A 26718-nucleotide genomic window follows, 5' to 3' on the forward strand; every position below is an offset into this window, starting at 1 on the left:
CAGCTCTGACCTTTTCTCTGAGTTCTAATTCCATGATGCCAAGAGTATAATCGACAGAACTAAAACCAAACTAGCTCCCCCTGGGCTCCTTTACCCCCCACCGAAAGACTATCTTCATTTTTCTAGAACTGTCTAGAGGACTTAATGTTTTGTCTCTTTCTGCTCCTTTATTCCACTGTAAAAAAATTTAAAAAGTACTAAAAGTTCCTTCTCCAAAATGCTTCCCACAGATCCTGTAGTCCGCATTCTCACAAGCATCACATTTAAGGGCAGCTGGAAGTTTGTTTGGGAAAGCCCTGCTCGACCACAATTGGACCCTATGACCTCCCATATCAAAACTAAATCCCTATGCCTCGTTTTCATACCCTTCAAAATCCAGCTGCCTCAGATCGGTTATGGACTGAATTGTGTACCCCCAAAATTCATATGTTGAAGCCCTGGTCCCCAGTATCTCAGAGTATGATTGTATTTGGAGATAAGGGCCTTTAAAGAAATAATTAAGTTAAAATGAGGCCATTAGGATGTGTCCTAATCCAATCTGACTTATGTCCTTATTAAAAGAGAGACACCGGGGACATATGTGCAGAGGAAAGGCCATATGTGCCCACGTGAGAAGGCAGCCATCTGCCAGCTAAGGAGAGAGCCTTCAGGAGAAACCTGCTGGCCCTTTGATCTTGGACTTCCAGCCTCCAGAACTGTGAGAAAACAAATTTCTGTTATTTAAGCCGCCCAGTCTGTAATACTGTCATGGCAGCCCTAGCAGACTAATGCACTATCCCTTCATATTTCTATCTACTACTTAACATGCAGTCTTACAAATGATCCTGGAAAACACTACACTAATTGTTGTCCCAAACTTTTATCCAAGCTAGAATTCTTGCCTGTAATATTCTTCATCCCTTCTTAAAAGCACAGGGTTTTGAAGTCAAACAAACCTAGATTCAAATCCCAGCTTCATTCACTTAACAGCCATGTAGCTTTAATTAACTTCTCTAAGACTCTGTTTTCTCATCCATAAAATGGGTACATCACTGAATTCAGTCAGTATGTAGGTTAAATGAGATAGTGTACATGACATGCCCAACATAACACCTGGTACACAGCATACATTCAATGGTGATAGTTGTAGTTGATACTCATTTTTCAAAGCTCCATTTAATACCAGATTGTTAAGCATTCTGGCCTCTTTGGACCACCAGCCCAACTTGAAGAGAATATAGAAGAGGAGAATCATGGAGTCAAGCTTGGAGCCCTACCCTACAGGGCCTGATGCCACCTGAGAACATTGGAGTTAATGTGATAAGCCACGGGGAGCCAGTCAAGGTTTTTGAACCTAGGAAAAGCATGATCAAAGCCATGCTTTAGGAAGGATAAAGTGACAGCTGCGTGTAGATGATCACGACAGACACCATGCAATATTAGAGGTGACAGGTCATAAAGAACTAAACTTGAGTGGTGCTTATATAAGAACGGAAAGAGGGGAGAATTGTTTAGAGAAACATTTCAGACATATAGTCTACAAGACTGAACACTGAAAGGGAGGACAGAGTCAGAGGTCACCCCAAGGAAGGCCTTGAGATTGCTAGAGTGCTAGCACCATGAACAGAAACATGGAGGCCGGGTGAAGATGCAGGAGCACAGAGGAGGCCTCAAGCTTTATTTTAACCTTCACATTTCATTCCCTGTGCTGCTCCTGCCACTGCATCTCACCCCGTATCTGCAGTCTGATCAGGTGCCCTTCTCTTCCAGTAAAACTGCAAGAAGGGATTTCAAAATTAATTTACACAAAGATATAAACGGTAATCTTTCTTAAAGGCTAATCTTCATTTTAAGAAAGCCCCCGCTCCAAAGATGAACAAGAAACGTGGATAACTGACAAACATAAGTGAGGTATGGGATGGAGACAGCATGTCCTTTCGCAAATATTATCATTACACATTCCACCTCCTCCTGCTACAAACACTTTGGCTGCAATCTGGGGCCATCCCTAGATTTTGACATTAGTGTTGTGTTTAAGAACCACTTTCTTATCTTAATGCTGGATGCTGTTCAACACTGCAAAAAAAACAAAATTGTTTCCGTTGGCTGTTTGAAAGCTGAGAAACATCAGCGCAGAACAGCAGGGCTGGGAAGGTCCATGATACATCAGCATCGGCCGTCCTTCAGATAGCTCCAGTTCCTCTACCCTGACACTAGAGAGGCCAAGGGTAAATGCGGCAGCCTTGCACAGTGCTCGTTTTCCATCTCTCCAAACCTTGTCTTCCACTGCTAATTAAACCCACCTCCTTTACCCTGGACAGAGGTATAAAACAGAAAGTTCTTACGGTCTTCAAAATAGCTTTTCACAGATTAGAAAACAAACAATTCTTTCGGGCTTCCCGGGTTGGCACAGTGGTTGAGAATCTGCCTGCTAATGCAGGGGACACGGGTTCGAGCCCTGGTCTGGGAAGATCCCACATGCTGCAGAGCAACTGGGCCCATGAGCCACAGCTACTGAGCCTGCACGTCTGGAGCCTGTGCTCCGCAACAAGAGAGGCCGTGATAGTGAGAGGCCCGTGCACCGCGATGAAGAGTGGCCCCCGCTTGCCACAACTAGAGAAAGCCCTCGCACAGAAACGAAGACCCAACACAGCCAAAAATAAAAAAATAAAAAATTCTTTCACTTTTTTTTTCCACTCTGGGTTATTTATTCAACCAAAATTCATGGAGTGACCATGCACATACACTGCAGAGGTGAGGGAAGGAGACGGAGGAAAGGAAAGGAGGGTGAAAATCCAAACTCCTGCAATTCCTACCCTCAACATGTTCTCGGTTCGGTTAGTCTTCATTCACATCTGTGGATCACCTTTGTAGCTCTGACCCCTTTAAATCTCCCACAAGCCTTTCTAGGTTTCTTTTAAATGTGGGATTCCATGGTAAATAGTCCACATTTTCAAAAGGATCTGACCCATATTTTCTAAATTCCCAGCCATGCACTTGTTTGAAAAGTGCATACATTGTAATACGTGGGCACGCAAGGGTGAGTGTGTAGGAGAGGTTGATTTAATAGTCGTGATGCTGAATCATTCAGCAGATTATTTACCCTGAACTTCATATCACTTTCTGTCATATATTCACTGCACTCGGCCAAGCACTGCACAAAATGTATTAAAAAGAAATCAACCTGGTACTGCTGCTATAGAAAATGGTAATATTAAACATCGAATTACCATATGATCTAACTCCACTTCTGGGTATACACCCAAAAGAATTGAAAGCAGAGACTAAAAACAGATTATTTATACACCTATGTTCATTGCAGCATTATTCACAGTAGCCAAAAGGTGGAAGCAACCCAAGTGTCCATCAAGGGAAGAATGGATACACAAAACAGGGTATGTACATAAAATGGAACATATTCAGCCTTAGAAGGAATTTCTGACACATGCTACAACTTGGATGAAACTTGAGGATATTATGCTAAGTGAAATTAGCAAGTCACAAAAGGACAAATATTGTATGATTCCACTTATATAAAGTACCTAGAGTTGTCAACTTCATAGAGACAGGAAGTAGAACAGTGGTTGCCAAGGGCTGGGGAAGGGATGAATGGGGAGTCGTTGTTCAATGGATGTGAAGTTTCAGTTTGAGAAGATGAAAAATTTCTAAAGATGAATAGTAATGATGATTGCACAACAATGTGAATGTACTTAATGCCATTGAACTGTATAATTAAAAATGGTTAAGATGGTAAATTTTATGTTATGTATACTTTATCACAATTTCTTAAAATATTTAAAACATTTAAGGATATAATAGAAGAAAATGTTCCTGAAATAAAGAAATATGAAAAAAAAGGAATCATCCCTCTTCTAGAAGCAGGTGCTTTAAAAATCCATGGCAAGGGCTTCCCTGGTGGCGCAGTGGTTGAGAATCTGCCTGCCAATGCAGGGGACACGGGTTCGAGCCCGGGTCTGGGAAGATCCCACATGCCACGGAGCAACTGGGCCCGTGAGCCACAATTACTGAGCCTGCGCGTCTGGAGCCTGTGCTCCGCAACAAGAGAGGCTGCGATGGTGAGAGGCCCGCGCACCGCGATGAAGAGTGGTCCCCACTTGCCGCAACTAGAGAAAGCCCTCGCACAGAAACTAAGACTCAACACAGTCATAAATAAATAAATAAATAAATAAATAAAAGAACGTGAATTTCTAAAAAAAAAAAAAATCCATGGCAATGATGCAGACACAAAGCAAAACACAAAGAGACAACATGCCAGGGGGAAATCTTTTTGACCTCAATTGAATAAGTATGTGTAAGAGCATTTACAGCTGTGTGTTTCAACCTTTCTTTCATTATCATACCCACTAAGGAAGTTTGTAGATATTTTTTCCCTAATTGTCTCCTGATGAAAGTTTAAAACCACAGATAGGGACTTCCCTGGTGGCGCAGTCCTTAAGAATCCGCCTGCCAATGCAGGGGACACGGGTTCGAGCCCTGGTCCGGGAAGTTCCCACATGCCGCGGAGCAACTAAGCCCGTGCGCCACAACTACTGAGCCTGCACTCTAGAGCCTGTGAGCCATAACTACTGAGCCCGCGTGCCCCAACTACTGAAGCCCGCGCGCCTAGAGCCCGTGCTCCACAGCAAGAGAAGCCACTGCAATGAGAAGCCCGCGCACCACAAGCAAGAGTAGACCCCGCTCACAGCAACTAGAGAAAGCCCACGCGCAGCAACGAAGACACAACGCAGCCAAAAAAATAAATAAATAAAACCACAGGTACACTATATATTTGTTTATGTACAATGGTCCTTTAGAGGGCCACAAACCATTGTGATATCTGAGATATTGCCCCCCCAAGAACCAATTTTGCCCTCTTGTATGCAATATCACCCTCTTTGAGAAGGCATGATTTGCAGTATTAGCCACTCTAAAAGATGGGTGCCATGACCAATAGCAAATCTGACTGAAATAATCAGAGGGCTGGGAATGCACACATACTAACCAACACTAAACTGTGTTCAAAAGTCTATCGCCAATATTAAAAGTATCTGCACACTACTAAACATCTGAACAAAAAGTGAGAAATTCATTTTTAGTGTCTCCAAGTATCCAAAAATTGCCATTGTAGAGATGATATAACATCTAATTGATTAACGGGTTTTTGAGAAGTTTAATTCAGATATTTGGTATCATGTATAGAGAATGTAGCATTACCATTGTAATGGTAACATAACCATGACATAGTTTATTTTTCTACCTGGTAAAATGACATATGCAGATTTTATAGAAAAACTCCATAATTTTTCTCATTACCTGGAATTTAAGGAGCCTTATAATTTTGCTACTCAGAGTGTGGACCTTGCAATATCAGAATCACATGGAAGCTTATTAAAAATGCAGAATTACAAGCTCCACCCCAGCCTGACTGAAACAGAATCTGTAGTTCAATGAGATCGCCAGGTAATTCTTATGCACATTAAAGTTTGAGAAACACTGCCTTAAAAGACAAATACCATCCAAGTAGATTTATTTATTACTCCACTCATCCTATACTACGGAGCCTATAGGAAATGCAAACTGGAAAAGAATCATGCAAAATTTTTTTTAAAATCACCAGATACAAAACATGCAAATTTCTATCCTGGGACCTACCCCCTCAAAGAAGTTAGTTCAGGTAGTTAACTCACTCTGCAATAGCAGGGATGGTTGAGAGCAGGTGAACGGGTTTGGCAGTTGCCCGCAGCTCCTCTCTTCAGAAGCAGCAGCAGAGGGCCCTTCACCAGAGGTGTGATTGGGAATGCTCTTCCAAGCCTTAGCTTTTCAGCATGGAAGAAAGCATCCTGAGGGGAGCAATGTGAGCAAGCAGCAGGATTCCCCTTTCTTTATAATCCCAGCTGTTGTGTCCAAAAACGACTCAACAACTAAGAGGCTGCCTTTCCCCAAACATTAGCCCAACCACCCCCATTAATTCCACCATTAACTTACTCTTTGAGGTCTGAAAGATTTTCCCTGTGGTCTTCTTAAAATATGAAGGGTTATGGTGGTTATCAACTACCCTAACTAACCACCAGTTAAAACTGAACAGGGAGTAGATGGTAGCCAGGTGTGAGCTAGGGAAAAGGAGGGACCCTAGGGAAATCAGAGCCCTGGAGAAAAGGTTGACCTCTCCTCATTGTACCTCCGCTAATATCTCAGTGGCCTGGTGGCAAGGGCACTGGCTATGGGGACACGGCCCCTCAGATTCAAATCCAAGCTCTGCCACTTACGATCTGGGGGATCTTGAACCAACTGTCAATCCCTCTGAGCCTCAATTTCCTCACCTATAAAATAAGCCTAATTATGCCTACCTCAGATGCCATTATGAGGGCTGAATGAGATCTTGCTGGTCAACTCCCAAAACGAGTGTTTAATAAATGTAAATTCCCTATCCACTAACTCCCCCAAGAAGCAGTAGTGTATTTTCATCCACTTAGCTTGGAAGGAAAGTGTTTTACCTCACAGACAGTCCCAAAGTAAAGGAACAGGAAGTGCTTTAATCAGAAACCACGTATGCAAGCTTTAATGACGGGCTTCACCAAAACTGTAGGGGGCATGATGCTCTCTGAGCCTGTTAGAGATTACATAACCCCAAAACTGCCAGTCAGCAGAGAGCTGAATTCCCCTCTTAGATGTATGCATGCGTCCTCTTCTCATGGAAAACAGTGGAAATTCAAAATGGTTAAAAAGATGCTAAACCATCAAAAAAATCTTAGTTCACAAGAAATCACAGTAAAATGCCTATAAAGTTCATAGTAACTTTGGGGCAACTTCAAAAATTGATTAAGAGATCCAAGAATCATAGAAATTTTAGAAACATCCCACCGCCCACTTTGACTACATCAGTCAAGGCCCAGGTAACATCTGGAATTAGGAATATCCACCTTTCTCACCATCAGGAGTTCAGCATCAGGCCAAGAAAGCCAAAAGGTGAAGTCAGCCTCCTGATCTTCCTATTAACCTGGGGGGAAAAATCAAGAGGCCACCAGACCAATGTAAGCTAAGAGCCAAAAGTAAATGGTTTTCTCAGGAGCAGTTCACTGTGCATCTCAGAATAATTAGAAAATCTTCCCTCTCAGTAGCGCTCTCCACAGCTCTTTAACTTCTGAGAGGGTTTCTTTTGGTTCTAGACTTCTTTCAGGACAAAGTAGAATGAGAGAGGTTTGCCTCAACTTCCTCAATGAGGAAAAGTCTGTAGCTGGACAAATAAATTATGCTGAGCATGGTCATCACCTCCATGCTGGGAAGGACAGTGCTAAACGTTTAACACGAGGTTTGTTGTGCGCCCACATTTTTTTTTTTTTTTTTTTAGCCACGCTGCATGCCTTGCCGGATCTCAGTTCCCCGACCAGGGATTGAACCCAGACCCCAGCATTAAAAGCCTGGAATCCTAACCACTAGGCCACCAGGGGACTCCCATGCACCCAGCTCTTGTGCTAACTCTTCCCAGACTGTCTCTCCTATAGCCTCTGTACCCTACCCAACTGTGTCTTTAGCAAAAGCAAATTGATGTTCTAATGAAGAGAGGTGGTAGATCATACATTGTACTCTGAAGCCAAATAAAAAGACTTTAGGGTTATCTGAATGTTTAGATGATCTGTGTGGTTGATCTCCTTCCTCCTCTATCAGGGATTGTTGAGGGGAATGAATAAGCCTTGGAAAATTTTCTCTTCTTTTATTGTCTAAACAACCTACTGACAGGAGAGGCAAAAAAAAAAAATTATTCCACCTGATCAATAATGTATTTCTTTAGAAGCCAGATTTAAAGTGAGGGAATATATATTACAAAGTGCTTAAAATTTACATAATAAATGTCATCCTCTGAGACACCTCTACCCCATACCGCCAGTTCACTAATCCTCATGGAGAGAATCTCAATCCATCCTACCTAGAAATGCACTTTTATTCACATAAAATCCCCGATTGTAATAGATCTGGGGGTTCAGCCAAGTCATCAAACTTCGAGATTTCCTTTGTTCATACAATGGTCTTGCAATACATGTCTTTCATTTTACAAAGGTAATATAAGAACTACATGCTATACAACATTTTGATCTACTCAGATATATTTTTCTATAAAGATATAGTTCTATGCCTACCCTCGGTGAGAAAGTATACCTCTAAGCCCATACTCAAACTTCCTGGGAGATTTCTACCTAGGAGTATCATAGGCTACTTCACTGGCTAAATAAAAGTTTTTACATTAGATTTATGATACTTTCATCACCCATTCTACCAACCTCTTCCATCAGCATCTTAGTCTTTCCTGGGCCTTCAAGGCGAACAGACACAATTCATAGTCATTATCAAACTATAAAAACATCCCAAATTTTCCATCCCCAAAATACTGCCCCCTAATATTTTGCCCCAAAACAAGTATGATCACCCAAATATCAGAAAGTGACTCCAAAGTAAAGAATCTGAATATGGGAAAAGAAAACACACCAAAAAAAAGCATTTAAGATACTTTTTCATACTAAATATCAAAAAATAAAAATATACCTTTGTGTTTGAAGAGTCAAGTCATACAAATACGTAAAGGCAAATCAACTGTTTCCAGCTGTAATCAGCGATAATAACCCAAGTACGTGAGAGCATGAGAAAGATGATCAGTTTCCTTTTGAGGTTACATGATAAGCAGCAGCGACAGTTAAGCAGCCTTTTTCTCTACGAACTCGGCGTCTGACCTCTTGGCAATAGAAGGCCAGGCCCTCTCCCTGGCCCCCTTTATAGCGTTCGCTTGCTGCTCACGGCTCTAGAAAGGGATGGGGGCGGGGGACGCTAAGGACCTGTTTCCTAAAATACAGAATACGGTCCAACTCTCATTCGAAAGGGGCTGCGTGGGCACAGAGGAGGGGCGGAGGAGGCGGGAAGGGAGCAGCACGGACTTAGTTCGTGGACTTTTTTTTCTGCACCCTGGAAATTCCCAGGCCAGAAAGGTACCGACCCTAGTCCCGGACATTCCCCTCAAGGGTCGGCTCCAAGACCCGGACTGGAACCGCGCAGAGGAATCAGAAGCAAATCTGTAAACAAAACGTTTTCTTTTTTTTAGGGATGCCTTTTTTAAACGTCTCAGTGAAGTTACTGCCTGCATTGGACTTGCCCCCTCCTTAGATTCACCTTCTCTGCTTCTTTCGCTTTTTCTGTACAGCCTTTAAGTGCGGGGGCTGAGGAGGGGGATACTTTCTACAGCGCGGCTTTTCAAATATGGCAATCAGAAAGTAGTGTCCCCATCGTGTGCCTGACAAACTAAAGGACAAGAAATCTGCGATGTAAATAAAGCAGTGGTCCCGTAACATGAAGATTACATTATTTTCTTGTGGGGTGAATTTAAACAGAGAATGAACCATTGCGCAACAGTGAAAGGATGTCTTCTACGACATTAGGTTTCACTGTGGCTTCTTTTTCTTTTGGGACACTTTCGACTGTCATCTCTGTACTGCTTCCCCCCGCCTCACCCCTCCCCCCCACCCCCGCAAGGCAGTCTTACAATCCAGCTTTAGAATTAGACAGGAAATGTCTGGTTCTCCAATAGGAACGGGCATCTAGACCTAAACACCAGAAGATCCTTAAAACTTTAAGACAGCAGACCGTCCTTCTTAAAAGAAGCCTGACTTCCTCTCATTTCACGCAGAATATTAAAAAGCAAAATGTAACACACTTAAGTTCACACGTTTTCTAAAAAGTTAAGCTGTAAGTGCACTTCTGAGACGAAGTGAACTTGAAGTGTATTTTGTGCCCTTCTACCTCCTGCGTCTTATAAACTGATGCCCTCAAAAACCCTCTGATTTTCCACCCTCACCCCCGTCCTCCCCCAGGATTCCTAGGCGCCCCTAGCACTCTGGGACTGTGGTCTCACTTTCAAAGAGGAAAAGAGCACTTTCCAGACACTTATTTATTGCACACTGAGGAGTCAGGCAAATGCACTCCACTGTAGACATAAACCCTGGAGAGAATAATGTTTAACACAAGAGAATGAATACACTTGGATTTCTGGCATGAGCGACTAGCTAATCTTTAAAAGCTGAATTTACCCAGATCTACAAAGATAATGCTGAGCAGCTTTTTTTTGGGGGGGGGGGGGGAGGGAGGGGCGTGGGAACGGAGTGGGGAGGTCTTATTTCTGCTGTTTCCCTTGGACGTTTATTTCCTAGTACTTTCTGGGTAACTATTTCCTTTAATAGGGCCCAGAAGCAGACTCACCTCTGGCTTGCAACACACGGATATAAAGGCTTACCATACACATTCCTGGCAAGCGCCCAGATGTATCAATCTGAAACTTAATACCTGAAGCTGGGAAGTATCAGTCAGTTGGTATTTAACAAAATGATGGTTGTTCAGAATGGTAAAATGGATTATATTGGAACAAACTTATATTTGCTAAAGAAAAGTTACTCTTAACTTTTATAAAATATAATTTTCATAGAAGAGCCTTATTATGGATTCTCCCTTTCACAAGTAGCATCAAATCAATCATTTGAGTTCTAGAATATGAGGAGATCCACTAAATGAAGTTAATGCTGTCATTCCAAAATAAAAATCGATATTTTAACCCAATGAAATTATATATTAATCACCATTTTAATATTTTATTATAAATCTAAATAGCCAACCTATGTAAATAATGATATCATTTAGCTAAACTGTTAGGCAGACTTTTATAATTATGTCATGAAAACATAGAAAAATATTTGTACGTTAAATTTAAAAACACAGATAAAAATTACATGTTCTCTGTGATTACAGCTATGTGATTTAAAAAACCTAGAAGAAAATAAACCAAACTGCTAATGCTCATCACAGATGATAGAATTATGGATTCTATCCATAGATTTTCTTTTCCTAGATTTTACAATATTTTTATATTTAATATCCTTTACATTTATAATGGAAAATATATTTAAAATAAACTATATTATTTGGTTGGCACGCTAACAGTCACAACTCTGTGGTATTGGCTTAAAATAAACTTTTCAGAAGAAATTAAAATATAGTATCTAATTGTTCTGAGAATGATTTAGGTAATATTCCAAACTCTACACTTAGGCATTTTTTTTAACTTCCACACGAGCATAGAAAGACACATTAGAAGGACAGAGTGAATGAGAATACGTTAAGAAACTGTGTCATCAAATCTTTAGGACATGTCACTAAATCAAAAAATAATGGGATGAGATCATGAGAAATCATTTGCACAAACAAGTAGTACCACTCCAAAGCTCTGGAGAGGCAGTGGAAATTGAAATTCTCCTGGGAAGACATGACTCAGCCTCCTCCAGTGATCCTTGAGTAAATGCTCAAAAATTCTTTCATAAAAAATAAAACCTCTTGACAAAGTCCAAAAAGTTCTAGTTGAAAAGGGCTATGGACTCTCACATACTTTAGTTCAAATCTAAACCCAAGTTCCTCATCTATAAAATGGAGCCATTATCTGCACTATTAGATCATGATCAGAATTAAATGTTATGGGAAAAGCTCCTAAAATAATAGACAAAAAATATTATTTCCTTAGTTCTATCTTCCCTTTTCCCTTAGTGTTTCTCAAAATGTAGAATACCACCATTGCATCAGAACTCCTGGGCATTTGTCACTAAGGTTGATTCCACAATTCCCAGAGGCATAGCCCCTAATTCTGCATTTTTATCCAATATTCCAAGTGAGGGACTTCCCTAGTGGTGCAGTGGTTAAGAATCCGCCTGCCAGTGCAGGGGACACGGGTTCGAGCCCTAGTCCAGGAAGATCCCACGTGTCACAGAGCAACTAAGGCCATGTGCCACAACTACAGAGCCTATGTGCCACAACTAATGAAGCCCACACGCCCAGAGCCTACGCTGAGCAGCAAGAGAAGCCACCACAGTTAGAAGCCCACACACCGCAACAAAGAGTAGCCCCCGCTCGCCTCAAAGAAAGAAAACTCGCACGCAGCAATGAAGGCCCTACTCAGCCAAAAAAAATTAATTAATTTTAAAGAAAACTTAAAAAAAAAATTCCAAGTGATCCTTAGACACTCTAAAGGTTAAAGGCCATTAAAATTAAGCCATCTTAATATATTTAACTACCTGCTCCACTTCAGACTCAGAAAATAATTTAAAATCATATTTATTTATTTTATAAACTTGAAGGTGGCCCTCAAGGCTAGGAAAGAAAGATCTTAAACTCTCTGTTTTAAGTTAAAAACCCAGATTCTTTGACCCATTCTTCTAAGGGTGCATTTTTTCATGCTTTAGGCATCTGTCTTCATCTCTAAAGCCTCCCCAGTTTCTTCACATGTTCATTTAGGGATAAACAAAACTATACTCTAGGGACTTCGCTAGTGGCGCAGTGGTTAAGAATCCGCCTGCCAATGCACGGGTCACGGGTTCGAGCCCTGGTCCGGGAAAATCCCACATGCCATGGAGCAACTAAGCCCATGCACCACAACTACTGAGCCTGTTCTCTAGAGCCTGCGAGCCACAACTACTGAGCCTGCAAGCCACAACTACTGAAGCCCGCATGCCTAGAGCCCGTGCTCTGCAACAAGAGAAGACAACGCAATGAGAAGCCTGAGCACCGCAACAAAGAGTAGCCCCCGCTCGCCGCAACTAGAGAAAGCCTGCGCACAGCAATGAAGACCCAACATAGCCAAAAATAAATAAAATAAAATAAATAAATTTAAAAAAAAAAACTATACTCTATTGTAGCTCAAAAAGAAAAGAGTACTTACTAAATGGCACAAATTAATTTAAACTTATTTAAAATTAATAAGGTAAAGACAGTCAAGTAAAATTGATAATTCAATTATTTTAAGATAGCCAATAGGAACAGCACCTTTTACTTCCAAGCATGACAGAATATGTGTACCTTATGCCCAAATCAACCCATCACAGATTTCAATAGCTAAATTTAATTTTTAATTAGATTTTAATTTCTAATTTGGGTATGCAATTCAAAATAACAACCAAAAAAGAAATAGTCGAAATTGATGGAAATAATTTCCACAACTTTATAACAAACAATAGCAATCTTTACATAAAAGTCAATTCTTAAAACCCTCAAACTTCAGAACACAAAAATAAATTTTCCCTTATAGATTTTCCCCTTCCAGCTCCAAAAGTGGTTATTTTAGAATAAGTGTTCATCCTGTAAAATTTAGCTTAATCAGATAAGTAGGAATTACCCAATGCAAATATCAATTCAATGCACAGATTTTACATATACTGCTTGCATATTTCCCTTTTGCTTCTTTTCTAGATAAAAGCCAGACACTGTAAATATTCTCATTAGAAAGTTCTGACCAAGGAAACTGGCCTTTTCAAGTAATTCAGAAAAAACTGGATCATCAAGAGAAACTTCTAAGACACAACAGTCTTCAGTGTGTTACAGGAGCCACTGACTACAAGCCTTGGGGTTAATTCACTTCCCACTGAAGATGTACCAATTACGCTATTCATGTAAATGTGCTCAATTTCCTTTACCAGCCAAGCTACAAACACTCCACTGCCAACCAAACTTGTCCCTTCCACTTAGGTCACAACATTTTTCACACTTTTTAGCACAGTATCCCCTCCCCTCCCAGGAGAAGCTAGTTCAAACACACTCACTAGTATCTTTGGTCACAAGGGCAATATAGTGTGTAAATGCTGTTAATAATCGTTCCCCCATGGATAAGTCAAGATGGGAAAAAATCCTATAGGTAGATATAAATGTAATCTGCATTTTCTAAGCTCCTTACAAGTCATTATATAAAGTCCAGCTCTTTTTTAAAATTTTATATACATATCAATGGCAGCCATCTCTCCATAGGGCCACCCATAAACTTTCCGCAGTGCAGGTGATAGAGAAGGTCACTGAATGTGATTCCTCCAGTACCCTGCAGGGCAGACTAGGTCTCCAAGGGGCACACAAAGGACAAGAACATGTCCAGTTGGTTCTTCACAATAACTTCATCTGGATGTAGCTTGTGGGGCAGATAATGGGCCAGGGTCATCTCCCAGGCGTCAACGAGATATACTCCAACTCCTGAGAACATCTTCCGAAGGATGGTGTCCAGCTGAAAGTTATACCAGTCGCTGTTGAAAAGGCTCACTTCAGGTCCCAGCTCTTGGGCATTGGCTGTCCGGATGACTACCACAGTCTTAGGGCTTCGATCCAAGAGCTGGACCACGGCTCGACGGATGTTCCTGAGCCGCCGGATATACACTTCCAAGGGGAAGGTGCTGAAATGAGACCACACAGCTATGGCCACCACTGTGTTCTTCCCTCCCACGATGCCATTCAGCTCATTCGCCACGTAACGGAGGTCATTGCTGAAGACGGTGGTGAAGCGGATCGGTGGACCGTGGCAGCGGTATTTGAGCAGGATGTTGTGCTTCTGGTCCACCGCAAGGAAGGGACCCACATTCTTGGGGCTACCCAAGCTAAACTCCACTAAATCTGAAACAAGGAAAACTCAGGTTCATAAGAATGTTTAAACCAAGCGATATATTTTGATTATTCTTTAGTTAGTGGCTTCAAAGAACAATTTTTTTTTAAATAAAACAACAAAAAGGTACAATACAAATGTAAAGGAAACACCTATTTCACCCCACCTTGGCCCCCTTGGCTTCAATGGACCTTTCTATTTTAACATATTTATTATTTAAATCACTCCATAAGCATGACATTGCAAGTAACACCATCAGCAATTGATTCTAGACCTGAAAAGCAAAATAACCTGTTTACTTCTAATTATTAGGCCAAGAAACCTTCCTGTTTGCACTGACTGTTGAATATCTAAACATCGATTTGGCATTTACACATTACTGTTCTAACAGATCAATATTATTTCTTCCAGGTCAAGAACTATAACTTCTGCTTTTTTTACAAACACATAATAGTAACCAAATACCTCTTTTTGAAATAAGCAAAAGAAAGAAGCAACCACGCTTCTTTTGACTTTCAATTTCACCCTATGGATGGAAAACCCTGTTTATGTCTTAGAAAACTTCTCTCTCTCTGTCATAACAAACACAGCAGCACAAGTTAGAATTCCCTTCTCTCCCTCTACTTTATCTAAGTTGTGTTTCCAAGTCCTGCTCTCTGAAGATCCCAGGAATCAATGATTATTCTCCCTTATTACTCCTCAAAAAGGCTGTACAATTCATCACTGAACATTCACCCCATGAGGAAAGAGGGTCTGTCTCATATCCCTAAATATTCCTATAAGTGCCTCACACAGACCAGATTAAGTAACCCTTGGCAGCCAAACTGAATTCACATTTCCTAAGCACCTATTCCGTGCCAGCACTATTGTGCTATAAGCCAACAATGCAGGACTTTGCTGGCGGTCCAATGGTTAAGACTCCACACTTCCACTGCAGGGGGCATGGGTTCAATCCCTGGTCAGGGAATTAAGATCCCTCATGGCACGGCCAAAAAGAAAAAAAACCAAATAAAAAAATAATAAAATAAATTAGAATAGTTTCCCAGCTTTAAAAAAAAAAAAAGCCAGCAATGCTCAGATGGGTAAGTCACAGTCCTTGCCCTCAAGGAGTTTACAGTCAATTCTGAAGAAGTAACATCAAACTATAATTGTCCCATATTATTTACTCTTAAGGGTTAAAGTCAAGGTTTCACTTTTTTCTCCATGAGTTCCCAGGCTCCTCTTCTAGATTCTCATACCTAATTCATTACTACTTAGCATGTGGCCCCACTTAAATTGAATAAAAGCTCAATTAACCATTCTTTCTTTTGATTAAGATCAAGCCCAACACAAGGTTTTATCGGGTAAAGATCTGTCTGCAAAGGGTAGGGTGGAAAATGATCAAGACACGCAATGTGATCATTGCTATGAAAGGAAATACCAAGCTACGTCATTAGAACTTAAGAATCAAGCAACTGGGGCCTCCCTGGTGGCGCAGTGGTTAAGAATCCGCCTGCCAATGCAGGGGACACAGGTTCAAGCCCTGGTCCGGGAAGATCCCACATGCCGCGGAGCAACTAAGCCTGTGCGCCACAACTACTGAGCCTGTGCTCTAGAGCCCGCGAGCACAACTACCGAGGCCCGTGTGCCACAACTACTGAAGCCTGCGTGCCTAGAGCCTGTGCTCTGCAACAAGAGAAGCCACCGCAATGAGAAGCCCGTACACCGCAATGAAGAGTAACCCCCACTCACTGCAACTAGAGAAAGCCCGCACGCAGCCCAAAAATAAATAAATAAAATAAATCTAGTAAAAAAAAGAATCAAGCAACTACAGACTCCTGGAGGGCCCTGCCTGGTCAGCACCAAACTGTGCCTAGCATCATGCCATACAAATGATTTCCCTTCTCCTGCTTTTTAACTTATGCTTTATCAACTAGAACTCTGGTATGTCTGTTTCAATAAAAAAGCAAGCAAATCAAAAATGGAATTAACTTTCTATTTTGGGGGGTCATATCTACTTCCTCCTTTCCTTCTAAAAGTTAAATGTGAAACTAAGTTGATGTAATAAATAAAAGAGAAAAAAGAAAAACATCACACACAACCACTCCCAACTGTGGGAATTTGCTTTATGAAAAGCCCTGTCCATAAACAGCCATCAAAAACAGTTCCCTCTGCTTGATGTTATGTGGCAGCCTGGATGGGAAGGGAGTTTGGGGGAGGATGGATACATGTATATGTATGGCAGAGTCGCTTTGCGGTGCACCTGAAACTATCACAACATTGTTAATCGGCTATACTCCAAAAATTAAAAGTTAAAAAAAAAAATTTAAAAACACACAAACAAACAAAAAAACCCAGTTCCCACAGAACTATTCATCAGCTCTCTAAACTCTAAGCGGGGCCTTTAGTCCTGCTGCCCCGAATCCATCCCTCCTCACTCCATCCACACCACTTCCAGGAAGAGGAAAAGGCCCACTGTGAAGAAGGGATGGCCCTCCAATGAGTGGGGTTTTATTCCAAGTCTGGAGAGCTGCCCCAGAGCCCAGCAGGGAGACCAGGAAGCTAAGAAGACTGGGACTGACCAGACTCCCTTGCTGGGAGGCAGCTCCACCTCAGAGTCACACCAATGGACGGCCCAAGGGGTGAGCAGGGACGGCTCTGCTGCACGGATGCATTAAAATGGGCGACAGTTTCGCTGCCTCCTTCCACTTAAATCTATGATAAACTTGGAGTTGGACCAAACAGAACTAGAAGAGAAACAACTGGAAATGTTCACTTCTATCTCACAGCCCAGAATGCTAGAAGTGAAAGACACCTGTGAGGTGATGCTGTCCTGCTGCCTCAGCTCACACTTGGAGAAGTGAAGCCCTGAGAAGTACATGACTCGTCCAGGGTCACACAGCTCGTGAGTGGTATGAACTTCAACAAGCAGCCAGTGCTTTCATCGATGCGTCACAGCCCCACCATTGATCAGAAACGGTCACTCATCTCTCCAAGGTTAGGACACCTCTTCAGTCCTACAGAGAAATAACTGCTTCCTCACCTGATGCCTTTCTTCAGGCACCGGACTGGGTCTGCTTATTTCAAAGCTGAATTTTGTATGTGTGGGAAAGAGTTATGAAACAAAAAGCAAAGTACCAACCTGGAACAAATGTAGTGAGGTATTCAAACCATTGCCTGATTGTCGAGTCACCAAATAAATACACCACTTTTCTCTGTAAGCATTCTGTAATGTCGTCAGGGTCATTAAACTGGCGCGTCTTAAACCTTCTGGGCCTCCACTGATTTCTGTAATAATAGCCAGAAGGAAAAGTTCCTAAGCCTTGAGATAGTTCTAGGTTGTTGGTTTCTGAAAAAAAAAAAAAAAAAAAAAAAAAGATATTCTGAAATTCTCCTCCAACAAATCATACATAAAAAATGTTCCAAGAAACACAATTATGTCCCTATGTTTGTTAGCTTGCTGGCTACGGATAACATTTCCTGCCATCGCATCTCAAAGAAATCCCAGACTTTCCCCCTCCTACAAAAAGTTCTCCTTTGCACAAAAATAGGAAGATCTGAAGCGGGTGTGAGGGTGTTTGTGGACACCCTCAAAGGGGAAAGGGGACGTTGATCATTCCCTCTGATTATGCATGTTTTTCTCAAAGCCAAAAATAAAGGCAGGCAGAAACCAAGGAAATGTGTAGATCTAAGCATTGCCCAGCATTATCCCAGAACAGGAGAAGACCTTCTCATCCAAATGCCTGTGAGGCAAGTAAAAATTTAAATTCATATTTTACATATGCATAATAATATTAGTCCACACTGTTTCTCAGCCCATTAAAAAGAAAAGTTTCAATCCATGGGTCCTACAACCAAATATTAACTCGGAAAACCACCACTGAATACAGAAAACAAACCAATGACACACATTCTAAAGATTTACTGCCCGTAACACAAAAGGTTCAGAAGTCTTTACGCACAATGAACAATATTAAAATTGCATCAGCAGTGTGTACTCATGGTTGTAGCCTAGCTACACATGGTAACACAAGTGCCGGGATACCTTTCACAGGGAAAGTCAACACCTTTCTGCTGTAACACCTCCCTCAGAAAATGCCACTGTGAAAATGGCATGCTTTACATGCTTCAACAGGGATGCCTAATATTTCTTGCAGGTTTACTCTGCACCAGACACTGTTCTGAGCAATTAAATTTATTATCTCATGGGATGCTCACAGTAACCCTTTAAGGTAGGTCCTATTATCCCTAACTTTCAAAACATTTAAGCAACTTGATCCAGAGCTAGTATGTAGCAAAGCCAGGATCTAATCCAAGCTGGTGAGCCCCCAAGCCCATGCACTTAACCACTGTGTTACATCGCCTCTCAAAAAGAGATGTTTATAGATATCTTTCTTTTTGGCTTTTTTCCTGAAAGAGTACATTTATTCATTTCTAACACTTATTATTCAAATCTGCAATCTTCAAAAAACCACCAATCATTTTATTTCACTCCCTTACACACCCCAAAGTTGAAATCTTGATCATATTCCAGTAATTTTATAGTCTCACCTGTTAAATCACAATTTAAAATCCAAATGCTCAGAAATTTAAATTTAAATTTAAATATGACTCAGAAATTTAAATTTAAGTGAGTCTCCTATTTGTGACTATTTTCAGCTTCTTTGACTTCTTGATATTATCTCTATACTCAAAATTATTTTGGAAGGAGACCTTCAAGATGGCGGAGGAGTAAGATGTGGAGATCACCTCCCTCCCCACAAATACATCAGAAATACATCTACATGTGGAACAACTCCTACAGAACACCTGCTGAACGCTGGCAGAAGACCTCAGACCTCCCAAAAGGCAAGAAACTCCCCACGTACCTGGGTAGGGCAAAAGAAAGAAGAAAAAACAGAGACAAAAGAATAGGGATGGGACCAGCGCCAGTGGGAGGGAGCTGTGAAGGAGGAAAGGTTTCCACACACTAGGAAGCCCCTTCGCGGGCAGAGACTGTGGGTGGCAGAGGGGGGAAGCTTCGGAGCCGCGGAGGAGAGCGCAGCAACAGGGGTGCGGAGGGCAAAGCGGAGAGATTCCCGCACGGAGGCTCGGCGCCGAGCAGCACTCACCAGCCCGAGAGGCTTGTCTGCTCACCTGCCGGGGTGGGCGGGGGCTGGGAGCTGAGGCTCGGGCTTTGGTCGGATCGCAGGGAGAGGACTGGGGTTGGCGGCGTGAACACAACCTGAAGGGGGCTAGTGCACCACAGGTAGCCGGGAAGGAGTCCAGGAAAAACTCTAGAACTGCCTAAGAGGCAAGAGACCATTGTTTGGGGTGCACAAGGAGAGGGGATTCAGAGCACCGCCTAAACGAGCTCCAGAGACGGGCGCGAGCCGCAGCTATCAGCGCGGACCCCAGAGACGGGCATGAAACGCTAAGGCTGCTGCTGCAGCCACCAAGAAGCCTGTGTGCGAGCACAGGTCACTCTCCACACCTTCCCTCCCAGGAGCCTGTGCAGCCCGCCACTGCCAGGGTCCCGTGATCCAGGGACAACTTCCCGGGGAGAACACACGGCATGCCTCAGGCTGTTGCAACGTCATGCCAGCCTCTGCCACCACAGGCTCGCCCCACATCCGTACCCTTCCCTCCCCCCAGCCTGAGTGAGCCAGAGTCCCCTGAAGCAGCTGGTCCTTTAACCCCGTTCTGTGTGAGCGAAGAACAGACGCCCTCAGGCGACCTACATGCAGAGGCGGGTCCAAATCCAAAGCTGAACCCCGGGAGCTGTGCGAACAAAGAAGAGAAAGGGAAATCTCTCCCAGCAGCCTCAGGAGCAGCGGATTAAATCTCCACAATCAACTTGATGTACCCTGCATCTGTGGAATACCTGAATAGACAACAAAGCATCCCAAATTGAGGAGGTGGACTTTGGGAGCAACTGTAGACTTGGGGTTTGCTTTCTGCATCTAATTTGTTTCTGGCTTTATGTTTATCTTAGTTTAGTATTTAGAGATTATTATCATTGGTAGATTTGTTTATTGATTTGATTGCTCTCTTCCTCTTTTTTTTTTAATATATAGATTTTTTTTCCTTTTTCTCTTTTTGTGAGTGTGTATGTGTATGCTTCTGTGTGTGATTTTGCCTGTATAGCTTTGCTTTTACCACTTGTCCTATGGTTCTGTCTGTCCATTTTTTGTTGTTGTTTATTTTCATATAATTTTTAGCACTTCTCATCTTGGTGGATTTGTTTTTTGGTTTGGTTGCTCTCTTCTTTCTTTCTTTTTTTTCTTTTTTTTATTACTTTTTAATTTTTTTATTTTTAATAATTATTTTTAATTTTTTATTTTAATTTTTTCTTTCTTTCTTTCTTTTTTTCTCCCTTTTCTTCTGAGCCATGTGGCTCACAGGTTCTCAGTGCTCCAGCCGGGTGTCAGGCCTGAGCCTCTGAGGTGGGAGAGCCGAGTTCAGGACATTGGTCCACCAGAGACCTCCTGGCCCCACGTAATATCAGTCAGTGAGAGCTCTCCCAGAGATCTCCATCTCAATGCTAAGACCCAGCTCCACTCAATGACAGCAAGCTACAGTGCTGGACACCCTATGCCAAGCAACTAGCAAGACAGGAACACAACCCCACCCATTAGCAGAGAGACTGCCAAAAATCATAATAAGGTCACAGACACCCCAAAACACACCACCGGACACAGTCCTGCCTATAAGAAAGACAAGATCCAGCTTCAACCACCAGAACATAGGCACTAGTCCCCTCCACCAGGAAGCCTACACAATGCACTGAACCAATCTTACCCACTGCGGGCAGATACCAAATACAACGGGAACTACGAACTTGCAGCCTGCGAAAGGAGACCCCAAACAGAGTAAGTTAGGCAAAATGAGAAGACAGAAAAACACACAGCAGATGAAGGAGCAAGCTAAAAACCCACCAGACCAAACAAACGAAGAGGAAATACTCAGTCTACCTGAAAAAGATTTGAGAGTAATGATAGTAAAGTTGATCCAAAATCTTGGAAACAGAATGGAGAAAATACAAGAAACGTTTAAGAAGGACCTAGAAGAACTAAAGAGCAAACAAACAACGATGAACAACACAATAAATGAAATTTAAAATCCTCTAGAAGGAATCAATAGCAGAATAACTGAGACAGGAGAATGGATAAGTGACCTGGAAGATAAAATAGTGGAAATAACTACTGCACAGCAGAATAAAGAAGAAAGAATGAAAAGAATTGAGGACAGTCTTAGAGACCTCTGGGACAACAGTAAATGCACCAACATTCGAAATATAGGGGTCCCAGAAGAAGAAGAGAAAAACAAAGGGACTGAGAAAATATTTAAAGAGATTATAGTTAAAAACTTCCCTAATATGGGAAAGGAAATAGTCGATCAAGTGCAGGAAGCACAGAGAGTCCCATACAGGATAAATCCAAGGAGAAACATGCCAAGACACATGTTAATCAAACTATCAAAAATTAAATACAAAGAAACAATATTAAAAGCAGCAAGGGAAAAACAACAAATAACATACAAGGGAATCCCCATAAGGTTAACAGCTGATCTTTCAGCAGAAACTCTGCAAGGCAGAAGGGAGTGGCAGGACATACTTAAAGTGATGTAAGGGAAAAACCTACAACCAAGACTACTCTACCCAGCAAGGATTTCATTCAGATTCGACAGAGAAATTAAAACCTTTACAGACAAGCAAAAGCTAAGAAAATTCAGCACCACCAAACCAGCTTTACAACAAATGCTAAAGGAACTTCTCTAGGCAGGAAACACAAGACAAGGAAAAGACCTACAAAAACAAACCCAAAACAATTAAGACAATGGTAATAGGAACATATATATCGATAATTACCTTAAATGTAAATGGATTAAATGCTCCAACCAAAACACATAGACTGGCTGAATGGATACAGAAACAAGACCCGTATATATGCTGTCTACAAGAGACCCACTTCAGATCTAGGAACACATACAGAATGAAAGTGAGGGGATGGAAAAAGATATTCCATGTCAATGGAAATAAAAAGAAAGTTGGAGTAGCAATTCTCATATCAGACAAAATAGACTTTAAAATAAAGACTATTACAAGAGACAAAGAAGGACGTTACATAATGATCAAGGGGTCAAACCAAGAAGAAGATATAACAATTGTAAATATGTATGCACCCAACATAGGAGCATCTCAATACATAAGGCAAATGCTAACAGCCATAAAAGGGGAAATCAACAGTAACACAATCATAGTAGTGGAGTTTAACACTCCACTTTCACCAATGGACAGATTATCCAAAATTAAAATAAATAAGAAAACACAAGCTTTAAATGATACATTAAACAAGATGGACTTAATTGATATTAATAGGACATTCCATCCAAAAACAGCAGAATACACATTCTTCTCAAGTGCTCATGGAACATTCTCCAGGACAGATCCTATCTTGGCTCACAAATCAAGCCTTGGTAAATTTAAGAAAATTGAAATTGTACCAAGTATCTTTTCTGACCACAACACTATCAGACTACATATCAATTACAGGAAAAAATCTGTAAAAAATACAAACACATGGAGGCTAAACAGTACACAACTTAATAACCAAGAGATCACTGAAGAAATCAAAGAGGAAATCAAAAACTACCTAGAAACAAATGACTATGAAAACACGATGACCCAAAACCTATGGGATGCAGCAAAAGCAGTTCTAAGAGGGAAGTTTATAGCAATACAAGCCTACATCAAGAAACAAGAAACATCTCAAATAAACAACCTAACCTTACACGTAAAGCAATTAGAGAAAGCAGAACAAAAAAAAAAAAAAAAACCCAAAGTTAGCAGAAGGAAAGAAATCAAAAAGATCAGATCAGAAAAAAATGAAAAAGAAATGAAGGAAAGAATATCAGAGCTCAGTAAAACTAAAAGCTGGTTCTTTGAGAAGACAAACAAAATTGATAAACCATTAGCCAGACTCATCAAGAAAAAAAGGGAGAAGACTCAAATCAACAGAATTAGGAATGAAAAAGGAGAAGTAACAACTGACACTGCAGAAATACAAAGAATCATGAGAGATTACTACAAGCAACTCTATGCCAATAAAATGGGCAACCTGGAAGAAATGCACAAATTCTTAAAAAAGCACAACCTTCCGAGACTGAACCAGGAAGAAATGGAAAATATAAACAAACCAATCACAAGCACTGAAATTGAGACTGTGATTAAAATCTTCCAACAAACAAAAGCCCAGGATGAGATGGCTACACAGGCGAATTCTATCAAACATTTAGAGAAGAGCTAACACCTATCCTTCTCAAACTCTTCCAAAATATAGCAGAGGGAGGAACACTCCCAAACTCATTCTATGAGGCCACCATCACCCTGATACCAAAACCAAACACAGATGTCACAAAAAAAGAAAACTACAGGCCAATATCACTGATGAACATAGATGCAAAAATCCTCAACAAAATACTCGCAAACAGAACCCAACAGCACATTAAAAGGATCACACACCATGACTAAGTGGGGTTTATCCCAGGAATGAAAGGATTCTTCAATATACGCAAATCAGTCAATGTGATAGGGACTTCCCTGGTGGCCCAGTGGTTAAGAATCTGCCTGCCAATGCAGGGGACACAGGTTCGAGCCCTGGTCCGGGAAGATCCCACATGCCGCAGAGCAACTAAGCCCGTGCATCACAACTACTGAGCCTGCACTCTAGAGCCCATAAGCCACAACTACTGAGCCTGCGTGCCACAACTACTGAAGCCCACGCACCTAGAGCCCATGCTCCGCAACAAGAGAAGCCACCGCAATGAGAAGCCCGCACACCACAATGAAGAGTAGCCCCCGCTCACCCCAACTAGAGAAAGCCCATGCCCAGCAACGAAAACCCAACATAGCCAAAATCAATCAATCAACCAATCAATCAATGTGATAAACCATATTAACAAATTGAAGGAGAAAAACCATATGATCATCTCAATAGATGCAGAAAAAGCTTTGGACAAAATTCAGCACCCATTTACGATAAAAACCCTCCAGAAAGTAGGCATAGAAGGAACTTACCTCAACATAATAAAGGCCATATATGATGAACCCACAGCTAACATCATTCTCAATAGTGAAAAACTGAAATCATTTCCTCTAAGATCAGGAACAAGACAAGGTTGTCCACTCTCACCACTATTATTCAACATAGTTTTGGAAGTTTTACCCACAGCAATCACAGAAGAAAAAGAAATAAAAGGAATCCAAATCTGAAAAGAAGAAGTAAAGCTGTCACTGTTTGCAGATGACATGATAGTATTCATAGAGAATCCTAATGATGGTACCAGAAAAAGACTAGAGCTAATAAATAAATTTGGTAAAGTAGCAGGATACAAAATTAAAGTACAGAAATCTCTTGCATTCCTATATACTAAGGATGAAAAATCTGAAAGAGAAATTAAGGAAACATTCCCATTTACCATTGCAACAAAAAGAATAAAAGACCTGTATGCAGAAAACTATAAGACACTGATGAAAGAAATTAAAGATGATACAAATAGATGGAGAGATATACCATGTTCTTGGATTGGAAGAATCAACACTGTGAAAATGACTATACTACCCAAAGCAATCTACAGATTCAATGCAATCCCTATCAAACTACCAGTGGTATTTTTCACAGAACTAGAACAAAAAATTTCACAATTTGTATGGAAACACAAGAGACCCCGAATAGCCAAAGCAATCTTGAGAAAGAAAAATGGAGCTGGAGGAATCAGGCTCCCTGACTTCAGACTGTACTACAAAGCTACAGTAATCAAGACAGTTTGGTACTGGCACAAAAACAGAGACATAGATCAATGCAACAGGATAGAAAGCCCAGAGATAAACCCACGCACATATGGTCACCTTATCTTTGATAAAGGAGGAAAGCATATACAGTGGAGAAAAGACAGCCTCTTCAATAAATGGTGCTGGGAAAACTGGACAGCTACATGTAAAAGAATGAAATTAGAACACTCCCTAACACCATACACAAAAATAAATTCAAAACGGATTAAAGACCTAAATGTAAGGCCAGACATTATAAAACTCTTAGAGGAAAACATAGGCAGAGCACTCTATGACATAAATCACAGCAGGATCCTTTTTGACCCACCTCCTAGAGAAATGGAAATAAAAACAAAAATAAACAAATGGGACCTAATGAAACTTAAAAGCTTTTGCACAGCAAAGGAAACTATAAAGAAGAGGAAAAGACAACCCTCTGAATGGGAGAAAATATTTGCAAATGAAACAACTGACAAAGGATTAATCTCTAAAATATATAAACAGCTCATGCAGCTCAAATATTAAAAAAACAAAAAACCCAATGAAAAAATTGTCAGAAGACCTAAATAGACATTTTTCCAAAAAAGATATACAGATTGCCAACAAACACATGAAAGAATACTCAACATCACTAATCATTAGAGAAATGCAAATCAAAACTGCAAGGAGGTATCACCTCACACCAGTCAGAAGGGCCATCGTCAAAAAATCTACAAACAATAAATGCTGAAGAGGGTGTGGAGAAAAGGGAACCCTCTTGCACTGTTGGTGGGAATGTAAATTGATACAGCCACTATGGAGAACAGTATGAAGGTTCCTTAAAAAAATAAAAATAGAAGTACCATATGACCCAGCAATCCCACTACTGGGCATATACCCTGAGAAAACCATAATTCAGAAAGAGTCATGTACCACAATGTTCATTGCAGCTCTATTTACAATAGCCAGGACATGGAAGCAACTTAAGTGTCCATCAACAGATGAATGGATAAAGAAGATGTGGCAGATATATACAATGGAATATTACTCAGACATATAAAGAAACAAAATTGAGTTACTTGCAGTGAGGTGGATGGACCTAGAGTCTGTCATACAGAGTGAAGTAAGTCAGAAAGAGAAAAACAAATACTGTATGCTAACACATATATATGGATTCTAAAAATAAAAATAAAAATAATGGTTCTGAAGAACCTAGGGGCCGGACAGGAATAAAGACGCAGACGCAGAGAATGGACTTGTGGACACAGGGAGGGGGAAGAGTAAGCTGAGACAAAGTGAGAGAGTGGTATGGACATATGTACACTACCAAATGTAAAATAGATAGCTATTGGGAAGCAGCCGCATAGCACAGGGAGATCAGCTTGGTGTTTTGTGTCCACCTAGAGTGGTGGGATAGGGAGGGTGGGAGGGAGATGCAAGAGGGAGGAGATATGGGGATATATGTATATGTATAGCTGATTCACTTTGTTATAAAGCAGATACTAACACACCGTTGTAAAGCAATTATACTCCA

At 41.2% G+C, this 26718-nt stretch overlaps 2 protein-coding genes across 5 annotated transcripts in view; both read right to left on the minus strand.

Annotated features, from left to right (window-relative positions):
- The window catches only part of NFKBIZ (NFKB inhibitor zeta), a 34822-nt gene extending 26066 nt beyond the window's left edge, over positions 1-8756 (minus strand). Inside the window, exon 1 of one of the 2 annotated variants that reach the window (XM_057545853.1) lies at positions 8518-8756. The gene's annotated coding sequence lies outside the window, so the exon portion shown is untranslated. Of the gene's footprint in view, positions 1-5666; positions 5732-8517 lie in introns of those variants that run through there. The other variant, XM_057545854.1, reaches the window with a different exon arrangement.
- Positions 8757-12896: 4140 nt separating this feature from the next.
- NXPE3 (neurexophilin and PC-esterase domain family member 3) overlaps positions 12897-26718 on the minus strand; it is a 54677-nt gene continuing 40855 nt past the window's right edge. For 2 of the 3 annotated variants that reach the window (XM_057546117.1, XM_007163996.2), the window contains 2 exons: positions 17538-17744; positions 12897-14427 (listed from right to left, as the gene is read on the minus strand). In XM_057546117.1, the coding sequence (XP_057402100.1) occupies positions 13877-14427; positions 17538-17744 (758 nt within the window). In that variant the 3' untranslated portion in view covers positions 12897-13876. The remainder of the gene's footprint in view (positions 14428-17537; positions 17745-26718) is intronic. The other variant, XM_007163994.2, reaches the window with a different exon arrangement.

This window comes from Balaenoptera acutorostrata, chromosome 4 (assembly GCF_949987535.1).
Source record: "Balaenoptera acutorostrata chromosome 4, mBalAcu1.1, whole genome shotgun sequence".
Taxonomy (NCBI): Eukaryota; Metazoa; Chordata; class Mammalia; order Artiodactyla; family Balaenopteridae; genus Balaenoptera; species Balaenoptera acutorostrata.